This window comes from Argopecten irradians, chromosome 5 (genome assembly GCF_041381155.1).
Source record: "Argopecten irradians isolate NY chromosome 5, Ai_NY, whole genome shotgun sequence".
Taxonomy (NCBI): Eukaryota; Metazoa; Mollusca; class Bivalvia; order Pectinida; family Pectinidae; genus Argopecten; species Argopecten irradians.
Window position 1 is genome coordinate 29,463,093 of NC_091138.1, and position 14,195 is coordinate 29,477,287.

At 34.2% G+C, this 14,195-nt stretch overlaps 1 protein-coding gene across 2 annotated transcripts in view; it reads left to right on the forward strand.

Annotated features, from left to right (window-relative positions):
• Window positions 1–1,431: 1,431 nt before the first annotated feature.
• The window catches only part of LOC138323467 (transmembrane protein 94-like), a 46,561-nt gene continuing 33,797 nt past the window's right edge, over window positions 1,432–14,195 (forward strand). The window contains exons 1-10 of one of the 2 annotated variants that reach the window (XM_069268106.1): window positions 1,432–1,496; window positions 4,513–4,809; window positions 5,847–6,001; window positions 9,152–9,345; window positions 9,578–9,735; window positions 10,200–10,305; window positions 10,502–10,588; window positions 10,857–10,970; window positions 11,489–11,656; window positions 12,336–12,504. In XM_069268106.1, the coding sequence (XP_069124207.1) occupies window positions 4,586–4,809; window positions 5,847–6,001; window positions 9,152–9,345; window positions 9,578–9,735; window positions 10,200–10,305; window positions 10,502–10,588; window positions 10,857–10,970; window positions 11,489–11,656; window positions 12,336–12,504 (1,375 nt within the window). In that variant the 5' untranslated portion in view covers window positions 1,432–1,496; window positions 4,513–4,585. The remainder of the gene's footprint in view (window positions 1,497–4,512; window positions 4,810–5,846; window positions 6,002–9,151; window positions 9,346–9,577; window positions 9,736–10,199; window positions 10,306–10,501; window positions 10,589–10,856; window positions 10,971–11,488; window positions 11,657–12,335; window positions 12,505–14,195) is intronic. The other variant, XM_069268107.1, reaches the window with a different exon arrangement.

Genomic DNA, 14,195 nt, shown 5'->3' on the forward strand with positions numbered 1-14,195 from the left:
ATTCAAAAATGTGTATTATATCATTTACAAGCTGGAAAGCGAAGGGCATGACATATAGTCAACCAGCGAAGACTCATGGCCAGCTACAATTCCTTCCACCCATCCCCTCCCCCTTTTCTTTTATTGCTAAGGATATCGAGATATAACCTGTCAATATTGAATATTAATGACAATGAATTATCTAATATATTGGGATTTTATCGGGTTTTTTTTTTGAAAAAGTAAATACTTGAAGGGACATTGTACCTTTTAAGCGATGGAGATAAAACCTTAACTTACACGAAAAAAATATATAATTATTCCATTGCGCCTAGATACAAGTATGTTCATGCATGTATGTACCACAAAGTCGAATACATTTAGATTTTAAAATGATAACATCAAACGGTAAAGGTAGGAAATGGAGCTTTCTGTCTAATTTTCACTCTTTATCTAATTCCTTACTTTTTTCCCTTTTCCTTTCTCCCTCTTTTTTTCTTTCTTCCTTCTTTTCCTTCCTTCCCCTCTTTCTTTTTCCCTTCTTTTTCTTTTTTTTTCTTTTTTTTTTCTCTCTCCTATTTTAGGGGGGGCGTACGCCGGGTCCGCCCCCCCTTGGATCCGCGCCTGTAATTTAACGAGAACCGCAGCAGTAATTACTTCGTCTGTTTTGTATCGTCTTTGATATAACCTAATCGCTTCGCTTAAATTCAGTCGTCCCCTCTTTGTTTCCTTATAATTTCTTTGATTCGGGTATCAAATTTTTCAGTAGTCTATTGTCTTACTTTGTTTTTAACAAGTTTTTTCTGCATAAGACAAACGAATTGGGCAATAGTTATGACAATTTATATTTATACATTCTGACATGAAAATATGTAACACGAGGAATATAAAACAATAACTCTAAACCTTTCTCAGAAATAGTACAAAATTATTCATACACACGTATCAAGAAGACGTTCTAACTTAAAATGTAGGCTAACAGTTAGGTTTTTTTTTTTTTTTTTTTATTTGCCTTTTTCTTGTTCTTTGTTAAATATTGAGCCAAATTTGTTGCTCTAAAATTACACTAACTCTACATTTTCATACACCATAGGCCTATAGAGTATGATTTTGACCAATTTTTATATAGATTTTATAACGTCCAAAACGTGTTTTAAACGTACTAATGTACATTGTACTGTTTCGTGTCTGAAACGTACAAATGAACACTGTATATTCTTTTACCGTGGTTCTACTACTTCTGTTTCGTGTCTGGAATTTATAAATGAATGTCCATGTGTGTTCGAGCACGCTACGTTTGAGTCTTGTTGTTTTCTAGCAGACGCCACGTGCTCGAAGTTCCGAGTGTGTCCATCGAGTATCGAAGGTATCATATGTGACATCGATTTCCATTGGTCGGCTTTAAATTAGTCAACCAATTAAATTACTCCTTCTTTATTATCAAGGGCTTTTAAAACAAGATGGCTTACAAGGACAATATTCCTATCAGAATATCAAAAATTGTGTAAAATTGCATGGTAAGCTATGAACTGTTGTTATCGTTATCTTGCAAGTAAATCCTATTTATTATCTCGGCGTTGATACACAATATTTTGGGTACAAATGCATTCAGAATATTCAGCACGCTAGCAAAATTATTTAGACAAATTATTTTTCGTCTGCACTCTTCATTTTGCTGCATTTTGTATCTGTTGTATTACACTTCTGTAGTCTACTGAGATCTACTAGAAATTTATACATATTCTGTGTTTTATCGTTGCCTGTTTAAAATACTACACGATATTCTGGCAGATAGTATATGTTGATTATTGCATATACCACGAAGGACTTGGCAACCAGCTGGTTGAAATGAAATTGGCCTATTTTGAAATAAAATGAAAAATTGCGAAATTTACAGTAACGTAGGTCCTGCATATGTTATACAAATGATGGATGTTAACAGAAATGTCTTACAAAAAATCAAAATGAGGACATCTGTTCAGGTTTGTGCATTTTAATTGTCTGATTATATTTAATGTATGTGGATTTAATGCGTCTTGATTTGACAGATTATATAATTTAGTGTCTACTATGTATAACCAGAAACATATATACATAGAGATTGGCAACTCCTCCAATTTTACGATCGGCAGATGTACCTCTGTATATGCTTAGGGGTTTCGAGATAAACTCTTAAATAGATGGATATAAAGAATAACTTTGATTGTAAAAGTTCAGTAATTTTCAGATGGTTTGAGCAAATTTTGGATAGAAAATATAATATTTTTATTTATTTATTAATAAAACAAAACGCACTTCCGGTTTTGAATGAATGATTTTCGAAAAACCTGGTAAAATTGCTTATTTCCGTGCTTTCAAAAATCATATCAAATAACATCAATCGGGAAAACTGATCACATCAAACCATGATATAATGTTTAAACTTTGTTTAGATACAAAAGTATCATGTTTAAAAGAATACACTTAAAAGTAGTTAGCCAAGGCAAAATTAATGCCTATAAACCGGAGGTCCCTCTGCCTGTCAACAAAGACAAAGAAGGAGTTTTAAATCTGTATGTGTATATGTTTATGGTATAACAACAAAGAACTGAAAAAATAGCAATCTCAAAATCTGGCCACTTGCCAAAGTAGCTGTCATTTTGAAAGGAACATTTTCTTTTAAGCATCTTCTTGACTACCTTTTTTAATCTGCTTAGATTGAAATAATGAACATGTGACAATTTGCATGCAGCTTCAGGTATGCCTAGCTACTCTAGATCAGTAACACTTCAGCTTGTGTTTGAAAGAAAGTAAGTCTTAGTACATTTTGACATTATATTTAGTAGAGGCTATATATATATTACAACATTTTAGTCTTTGGTTAAAGTAATAGGAAAATACACTGTGTATATCCATAGAAAAAACAAAGAAATACAGAATGGAGTCTTTGATACCAACATTGATTAATTACCTTTTCTTTGGATGATATAACAAAATATGAGAGAAAATAATAATAATAAAATGCTTTAACTTCCTTTTTAATTTGTTATCCTTGACTTTTGCAGTCTTGTCAAAATTTTGGTGATTTGTATTCAGAATTAAAATGAATATTTTTTTAACTTTTAATTTTGGTTTAATTTGATTAGTTTAGTCAGGGTCATTTAAGGATGTGCCAGTTTTTAGATGGATGAAAGCCAGGTTACCCAGAGAAAACCAGCGATCAGAACCAGGCAACTGTCTCATCCAGCCCAAATGGGATTCAAACTAACGACTCAAAAGTTGACAGGACATCTTATACATATATATATATATAATTACTCTTAACCACTTGTCCACAATCTTTTAACATAAAGAAGTCCTGATAGAAGTTCAGACTATCTGATTCCACTGTTAGTTATAATTATGAAATGATCTTGGTGAAAAATTAGTTAAAGATATTCTGTTGCTTTGGTAGTGCATTAATTCCACAGCCAACTAATATTATATACGGGTAATCAGATACTTGCAGATCTAGCGTAAAGGCTTTTGAGTCTTTACTAGTAAACATCCCTCACCACCATATGGATTTAACAATGTTTGATGATTATAACATTTGCATCGTATTCTATATTACATGAACTTGCACATGTGAATCATGATGTAACAATATATAATGTGCCTATAGGAAAGAAGGCATATCTATGCATGTCATGTTTACCGTGACAGATTATATTAATATGCCATTATTATGGAAAAAGTCAAAATATGGCTGAAGGTTTCTCGACAAGAAAAACATTAACACTGACGGTTCTGTATGAAAAAGCTCGACCTGAAGTTGTAATAATAGTAATATATAATATTCATCATTTGTTTCATTGCTGCGTTATATCAATAGATACTGTATATACATGTACACACTGTGCACATGTACATGTACCCTTTGAAGGAATGTACATACATCTCATTTAAAAATGCTCCATCGCCTACAAAACGATACTCATCATTTGAACAAAAACTGGTGTTAAATTGTGTATATATATGTCTAATTAGCACAAAAGTAATTTAGAATAATCTATTCCGCTTTCGGTGCATACGCAATCAGTACTGCATTCCATATAAGACATAGTGCCATGGCAATTTTTCGGGATGCAATTATTTTAAACATTTTTATCTAGAAGGAATTTTAGAAGCTCAAACTTTTCAATGGTGGTAATGGTGTAAAGTTAAGTAACTTTTGTAACTTAAAAAAAATGATAAATTGTCTACTCTTGTTTCTGAATGAGAAAAATAACCATTTGTCAGCGGTGGAGCATCTTAAAAAAAAAAAAAAAATCTTCTTATCTGTCATTGTAATACTACTCTTTTACAGTTAAAATTTAATACTCCCTAAATGTGTGTTAATTCTTTCAATTTTGATACACTGAACAAACAGTTCTGTACATACTAATCAATTTTACAAGTACAGTTTCACACCAACATTAAACTTAATCAAATTTAAACTCAGTGAAAGGTATCTTTAGAACTTTAAACTGCAAAAGGTCAAGTAAATTCAAATATTGTTTTAACTTCTTTCAGAAAAAATAAAACAAACGTCTACATTTTCAAGGAATCATCTTGGATAGGATGGACATGCTGACATAATTTAATAATGACTGAAGGTTACTCGACAAGAGAAGCACTGTCAGTTCTGTATGAGGAACTCAGCACAGAGGTGGACAAGTATGAGGATGAGACGAGTGACAACAAATGGAGGAGTTACTTGTCCCTGTTCCATCATGAACACATCAAATCTGCCTTCCACTGGACAAGCTTGGTACTACTACTAGGTCTCTGCTCAGCCCTCTTCATCGCATTCGTCATCTCCAGTAATAAGTAGGTTCTAGATTAATTCTGTTATTAAGCATTTTTGTGACGTTTAATCAATTCTCTTGCTATAATAAACACATGGATATATATTTAGTATTCAGTCAACCATTAAACTGAATTCAAATTTTCATTATTGCAAATTATGTATTTTTTGTCAAAACAGGCACCAACAGAGAAAACTTCTGAACTGACATACACTGTATAGTGTATACACTCAGAAAACTTTCACCGCATTCTTAATAAAATCAGTGGAGAAGCTTAAGAGAAGCTCTCAAGTACAAGTCAACAGATTATCTGAGTAATCTCCCTTTAAATGCACGACAGCTACAGTGTACAAGTATACATATCTGCAATGTAGTATTTTACCCTTCAAATACATGTACATAATTATGGTTGTCAAATGTTTACAGAATGGAAAAAAATAGTGTTTCCTTTTACCAAACTCTAATTAAATTGATGCGCACCATTTTCAAGGAAGGCAATTGCAAATTTTAGTTACCATAGCAGGGGTTTCAATATCAGGCGGTAACCAGTACTTTTTGCTGGTTAAACCTGGCAGTGGTACCGCCTGATTTGGGCTAAATTACATTAGATAGCATACAGATGGTATAGAAAAGTACCCCTGACATTGCAATTGTACCGCCTCTCCTTAGAGATAATGAAATCCTTGCTATACAATGTACTTTATTTACTCAAACTACAACACACCTTGATGTACAATGTACATGCATGTTGTCTTTCAATTTTGATACAGATAATCTTAAATCTTACAGCTTCCATATCATATAAAAATGCAAATCTTCTGTTTAAATTTCCTCTATTTGAAATTGTCAGTTGTAATTTTGTAAATTTCTTAGACATAAGTATTTTTAAAAAGAAGATGTAATACTGTCATCATAATTATGGAAATTTATTAATTATCATTTTGTTAAAATTGATATGATAATGAATATGACTCCTTTGTCAGATTTGTGTTTGAAAAAAGAAAATGTCTTCCTAGAAATAACCAATAAGCAAAACATATCATTGCTATATTTGACCAGTGATGAAGATGTGAGTGGACATGGATGGTGGATGGCTGAAGTGGTGGTCATCCTACTGATCGTGGGGACAAACATCTGTTTTAACATCTGGAATGGCAAGCAGGCCCATGAGGAACTCATTTATGTCACTCGTCTGTCCCTAAAAACACTTGAAGGTATTTCTGATGCTAAGTATTTATGATGCTGAGTGAAAACTTTGTGAAGGTTTGAAATGACATAATGTTGTATTTGAGTATTGACTGGTTTGTCATTAAGAGATCGAGTGATTTAAATGCTTAAATCATCATGTTGCTTTTCATATCTATGATATATTGATTCAGTAAATGCTTGATTCACCTGTTAAACACATAGCGCTATAGATGATTAATACTTAATTGGAAAGATCCTATTTTTAGCCCACCATCATCAGATGGTGGGCTATTCAAATCGTTTTCATGCGTGGTCCGTCCGTCCGCCCGCTAACAATTCTTGTTACCGCTATTTCTCAGAAAGTACTGAAGGGATCTTTCTCAAATTTCACCTGTATGTTCCCCTAGGACTGTAGTTGTGCATATTGCATTTTGGGACCAATCTGTCAACAAGATGGCCAACAGGCTGCCATCTTTGATTTTGATAGTTAGAGATTGTTACTGCTATTTCTCAGAAAGAACCAAAGGGATTCTTCTCAAATTTCATGTACAGGTTCCCCTAGGTCTCTGGTTGTGCATATTGCATTTTGGGACCGATCGATGAACAAGATGGCCGACAGGCCGCCATCTTGAATTTTGATAATTGAAGTTTGTTACCGCTATTTCTCAGAAAGTACTGAAGGGATCTGTCTCAAATTGCAGGTACAGGTTACCCTAGGGGCCTAGTTGTGTATATTGCATTTTGTGACCGATCGGTGCACAAAATGGCTGACAGGCCGCCAATTTGGATTTTGATAGTTAAAGCTTGTTACCACTATACCTCAGAATGTACTGAAGGGATCTATCTCAAATTTAATGTGCAGGTTCCCCTAGGTCTCTGGTTGTGCATATTGCATTTTGGGACCGATCGATGAACAAGATGGCCGACAGGCCGCCATCTTGAATTTTGATAATTGAAGTTTGTTACCGCTATTTCTCAGAAAGTACTGAAGGGATCTGTCTCAAATTGCAGGTACAGGTTACCCTAGGGGCCTAGTTATGTATATTGCATTTTGTGACCGATCGGTGCACAAAATGGCTGACAGGCCGCCAATTTGGATTTTGATAGTTAAAGCTTGTTACCACTATACCTCAGAATGTACTGAAGGGATCTGTCTCAAATTGCATGTGCAGGTTCCCCTAGGTCCCTTGTTATGCATATTGCATTTTGGGAGCGATTGGTGAACAAGATGGCCATCCAACAGAACACAATCTTGTATTTTGACAATTGAAGTTTGTTACCGCTATTTCTCAGAAAGTACTATAGGGATCTGGCTCAAATTGCATGTGCAGGTTCCCCTAGGTCCCTGGTTATGCATATTTCGTTTAGGGATCGATTAGTGAACAAGATGGCCGACAGATAGCCATCTTGGATTTTGATAATTGAAGTTTGCTACTGTTCTATATCTCAGAAAGTACTCAAGTGATCTGTCTCAAATTCCTATGTAGTAAAATGTAGTAAAAGTTTGAAAAGCAGAGAAAAGATCCCTCTTTCGTTTGTCAGACATAGATCATTCTTGGGTGGGCGCCAAGATCCCTCTGGGATCTCTTGTTATTCCTGAGTTCAAACTCCAATTTGAATAGAATGCAAAGCAAAATTTTCTCCTGTTTTCTTAAAACTTTGCGAGCTCATTACCGCTCTTTTAAGCATTAAATTTTCCTGTGAAATATAATCCAATACCATAGATTTCAATCATTTTTTCAGCATTTAAAAAAAAACAAACAAACACACCTGCGCAAATTACTCTTGTTGCATGAATTATAGTAGTTTTTACAATACTGGTAATATGAATATATTGGATGGCATGCTCTTTAGTAATTATACTTGATTAATATCATGCTTTTGTCCCAATTTATTAACTGTTTAATATGCAAATGTTTTTCATTTGAAATCATTTTTGGTCTCCTTCTGCAATGATAAATAATCTGTATGCTATATACTGGGTAGAACACTGTCTTACAAATGCAATATTTATCAAGAATCTTTTGTATTAAATGTCCCAATATCAGTAATGTTCTAACATAATACAGTAATAAATGGCTTTTATTCTTGTTAACATTATAAATGTACCACAGATGTACATATATCACACATGCCAATAACCATGTGGTTGTAGTAGGACATTAGTATTAAAAATTGATCAGTATACAAGTCAGAGTAATGTATCAGAACCAATCATTGCCTAGGGGGATGAGGATGTTGCTAATATAATCACTGAAACGGAACATATCATTCACGTAAATTTAACATTAGTATTTAAAGGAAACTAGTGACTGCAGGAAACATATATATTACATTACCAATTTACCACCCTGGTGTATACCAAATAGTTTATATTGATTTCACATTTTGTAGTATACCTGGCGATCTTCATTGAAACACATGAAGTTGAAAAAATTTAATGAATAGATGCTATCTGAAACAACTTGGTTGACAGCTGTCACTAAGAGCTTGGGTAACATGTAATTCAGTCATCATCTGAGTCATCAATAAATGTGGGTGGTTGTTCAAATGATTCAGATTCACATGATTGATTTCAATATACATTTGATCAGAATTTTTTTAATTCTGTGCTTTACAACACTTTTATCTGATAGTGTAGCAACTTTCAAAGGTTGCTTATTTTGAAGTTACATGTAGTTTTGTGTTATGAGTACAAGTGAATACAGTGCTAGAACTTTATTTTACACTCTTTACAACTGAAGAAAATAATAAAAGAACGCCTCAACATCTCCATTTTACTGATCATATGAACTGATCATGATGGTTCGTAATTTTTCTTCAAAAAGGAAATGTGAATATATATATCATTCTATGAAATTCGTCTTGGTAGTCTTAATACCATAGACTTTCAATACATAAGGATTTTTTAGCAGATTGAAAAAAACAGTTATCATTAGAGAAGGATAAGATAATATTAGTACATGTGTTAGACTTGAAAGGACTGACCATATTGATTGCCTAATGATGTGAAGATTAAACAGAGTTATGTGTGGACGAGAAAAGCATTTACACAGTATGTTGTATCTAAATTCTTAGTATAGTGTAATAAAGCTATGTTCAGATATTAAATAGAAAATAAACCATGCTCCAGTCTCCTCCATCTCAATCCTGGCATGCTTGTGGCTTATTTACAGAGTGTATTGACAATAACACCTGGACCAACGGTAACTACCCGACCCTACATGCTCCCATATCTCCCTGTGTGTCCCTCCAGTGGACCCTCCGCGACAAGGAAGTAGTCAACCTGCCGACGACTCTGCTGGTCCAGGGCGACATTATACTCCTCCGTCCTGGCCAGGAGGCTCCAGCTGAGTGTCGTGAGATAGAGGTAAGTACTCCAAACATCACATCCTCAACCTTGAGGGGTTACTATCACTATCGTTATATACACACCATGGTCTATGTCATAGCAAATCTGAATGTTCTATGAGCAATAACTTGTAGGACAGAATAATTTGGTCCTTTTAAGTAAATAAAAAAATTGGTTGATTCAATAATTACTATAATCATTTATACATGTGTATCATCTTTGCAAATAATGATTTTTTTTTCTATGACAGGAGTCCAATGAAGGGCAGGACACAATATTGAAGAAGGGAGATGTCTATTCTCCTAGAGGAGAGGATTTTACAGAAGAGATCAAGGGTTCTCACGGCAAATCTCCTCTGAACTCTAAACAGTTTATACTACTGGAAACTCCATTCATTAAACAGATCAGGTGAGACAATCCTTACTTAAATATCAGAAAAGGCATTTCCTTTAAGGGATATACCTGTAATCTCCCCGGATCTAGCCAATACATATCTTGTGTAGACATTTCTGAAGATAAACCATTCTCTTAGAAAAAAGATGCTTTTATTGCAATAATGAAAGATTTTAGTATCAAAATCAGTGTGAATATATTGATGATTTTGACCAAATAAGCTCTATTCTTTTTGATCAAATGATAAACAATCATAAAACACTAAATTCATGGTCATAGTTGCAAGGTTGTAGAGCAAATATGGTACACCTTTTGTGGCTAAATGATAATCTGGTGTCATTGAATTAAAAAATGTAAAGACAGAAAGAAAAAAGGTGTTATAACGTCTTAATCAGCCTAAGTATGCATACAAATGGATAAACTTGAACATGATGAACAAGAAAATGTCAGGTTTAAAGAAGAAAAAAAATCTGTTGTAGGTTAATTTTGGAGGACAGTGTTAAGCGACCAGTCAGCAATACAGAGAAGGTTCGCTATATCATCTGCTCCAAATGGCTGGAACACCGAATTCTACCTGTTGTTTTGGTGAGTAACAAATACGGGTAAAAACTGAATACCAAATACTTTTATATCAGCGTTGGCTACTTTGATTCCTATTGGTCAATATCACAAATAATCCCAAAGCACATGAACACCTACAAATAAAATTCTTTATACTTTATCAAAATAACCATGATACCGTTATTGTGTCATTCTCTCAAAGTTGTTATTTTGCTTCCAGATTTTGGTTTTAATCACCAATGTTTTACGCTTGGTATACCTGAAAGGTCATTCTGGACATTGGGCAGAAATGATCCTTGTATTACCGGTAAGTTTCAACTGAAGTAACACATATAATTTTCTTTGGTTTCTTTTTTGTTTTGAGTAGATGTAATCACCTTTAGAATTTACCAGTTAAAAGAATGTTATGGAAACGAATTACTTTTACTATGTTGATCTTAATAATTAGAAGGCGGGTTCATCACTAAGGCAGGTTTAACTGTATTTAATTAAGGACAAACTCCAAATTGCCAACTACAGACATATTACTTTCCTGTATGAAATTGCTGTAAACTTGATCTTTTTATCCTTACTAGAGTCACACATTGCTGCCATTACTCCCTCTACTGTTTCCTCTGGCCTGGCGTCTCCTCAACTTTTATGGTCAAGCTCGAGTCTTCACAGTCTTCAGTGTAGCCAAGGATACAAAGGTATTAGGCCTATTAAATTATGAAATTTCTATTAATTACCTCTTGTTCAATGATCTCAATATCTTTTAAATACGAGACATAGGACAGACATATTTCGTTCCAACAGATAAGATATTTCCCACGTTACAAAACAAAAAATGTAAACAAAATTTTCTTTGGCAAATACTTCCAAAATCGAGTGAAATTGATCCTGATCTCATTAATATTTTGAAACCTAGGTACATGATAATTTGTATCTTGGTTCGATACAAAATGTGATTAACTAAAAATAACCACGCACATCTCTTACGTTTTCCATTCTTTCTTTTTTTTTTTTTTTTTTTTTCGGCAAAAATTATAGGGAAGCTATGTCCCTTTGACCTACTAAACTTGTTGATTTAAATGGAAAGTTATGATGATATTAGTTGCTAGTACATTAACAAGTATAATGTTAAAATAATATTGCATAACAATTAAAACCAGCTTTAATATTTCACCATTTTAAAGCTAAGATTTCATTTCAATTTTTGTTTGTTAAGGTAACCTGTGAGGACAGTTTCAGTACAAACAGTACAATATCAGTGGACGAAGCGCGAGTAGATATGGACTGGACACTGATCAGAGACTGGTTCTGGCTCGTGTTGTCCGGCCGAGCCCCAGCACCCACACGACGGGTCAACATCTCACACATTCTTGGCTCTGTCACAGTATGTATACAGCTATATAATCATATATCTGCTAGCATTATGGCTGTGTAAAAGATATATTTGTCATTAACAATCATTGAGTCTTGATAATTTTAACTCTCTGCAACCTTTATCAATGTAATCAAAATGTCTGCTTGTCGCATTATCTCTTTTGATTTCAGTGTCTGAGATTTTGAACAATTTACATAGCAGGTTATCAAAAAGAGCAAATAATTGCACTAGACTGTGTTCATTCAAAATTATTAAATATTAAAGTATATTTACACACAGAAGTGACTGTACAGGTTGACTGGTATGATCTTTAAAATGTGTGGGTGAAGATCTATAGGAACTACTCTTAATATGAATCCTAAAAGGATGGACTTTTGGAAATCTTCTCTCGTCCAGTACTGTTGAGGTGTTTAAAATCGGTGGATCTGTCTGTGTAGTATTACTTTGGGGTATGGAATGGTTAATTAATCTATCGTACTTAATGAATTTACGTCAACTTACAAATTTAAGTAATCAATCGTTTTCCAGTATTATTCTACATTTAATATACTTTCCTGGTGATATATGTATAAATAAAAAAAATGGATGAAAGTGTTACAGTGTTAAATGTTTATATTGATTGATTATATGCACAATTATACATATAATACACAAAGACAGCAGATAAAAATGTACTTTCATTTTTCAGTCCCTTTGCTGTGTTGACAAGAAAGGTATTTTGTCTTGGCCTAATCCCAGTGCAGAGAAAGTATTTTTCCTGTCCTCACATGACAAGATCAACCTAACAAATGACATCACATCCTCGGAAAACGACAAGAAAAAGGATGGAACCGACACCAAACCAGCTCTAGTCAAAGGTAGACAACTCCTATCACATCACACATTTTAGTTGTCTTTGTTAGCCTTTAAATTACAACTAGTCATAGAGTTCTGCATGGATTGTAACCAAATTTGGCCACAAAACATCCCTGGGGGAAGGGGAACAGAACTTGTATAAATTTTGGCTCTGACACCCTGGGGGCAGGAGGGACGGGGCCCAATAGGGGAATAAGAGGTAAATCCTATAAATCGCTACTTTTCCTAGAGTTAAGCATGGATTGTGACCAAATTTGGCCACACACATCCTTGGGGAAAGGGGAACAGAACTTGTATAAATTTTGGCTCTCACCCCCTGAGGGCAGGAGGGGTGGGGCTCAATGGGGGATTTAGAGGTAAATATTCAAATTACTTCAGAAAAGAAACAATGAACCTGTATTCAGAACATTACTTGGCATTACAAACCAGGTGAGCGATACAGGCCCTCTGGGCCTCTTGGTTTTGTTTAACATTATATATGTATTTCTACCAAGTAACATTATTATCAACCCATACATCTATAAAGGAAACAAAAATTCCTGCTGTAACAAGTTCTGAACATCTACAACTTGTGAATAGGTAGTGATCAGATTAAAAAAAATGATTTTTATTATTTTTTTTCAAACCCTAAATCATGAGATGGTCTAACTAAATTTGCCTTCTTTTCTTCTAGAATATAATTATAGCTTCCGACCATTCAATATGTAGCTCTTTTAGCTGCCTCTCACAACTCCTCTGTAAGATGGAAGATCTTTTTGGAAGACTCCAAATTAACTAATATGAGAGAACGATAAATGGGAGATAACTCTAACAGTCATATTTACAGTCAAACCTCGATGTATCGAAGTTCAAGGGACCGCCAGAAAAACTTCGAAACATCGAGACTTCGAATTATTCGTGGTTGAAATTAGACTGATGACCAACTGTGGTAGTTGTACATGTCATCTCTGTTCCGTAAACTTTATAATAATTGTATTTACCACATGCAAAACAAAATAAAAACGAAGTATGCAATTAATCACACGTATTGCTATCGTTAGCAATACATACGAATATTATAAACAAGACTTACGTGTACTAGGCCTAACCCATGTACAAGTGTTCGTTTGGTGACTATTTAAGCGATGGTTAATATTACGGAATGAATATAAAAACGAAAACACGTTGTAAAAACGAAACTAAAAAGGAGGAACCGAAAGCGCTACAATACCTACAAAATACTTAAATTTAGAATGATCGATTTGCTCCAGTATTTATGCCAAAGTTTTGCAATGTAACAGTTTTGAGTATGAGTTACTTATAATGTGGCTCGCTATTTACCGTTCCGTAAATTCTACAAACCGCTACCAATGGTGGCGGCGAATATCAAAAAACGATTAACCGTATCTAACCGCGAGACAGCTTGGTGTTACAGCATGCCGCGGGGTATCGGCGAACACCTGATCTGTACAGGTAAACTTTTATTCGAATCATCGAGTGTCACTTACCTATGATTCTATAACAAATGGTCCATGAAAAAAGTTCGATACATCGAGAACTTCGATTCATAAAACTTCGATTTATACATGGGTTAGTTAGTAATGTTATATAGTGAAGAAATTCGGGACCAGACAAAAACTTCGATACAGCGAGAAATTCGATTCATCGAAGTTCGAATCATCGAGGTTTGACTGTATTATATTTTAGATGAAAA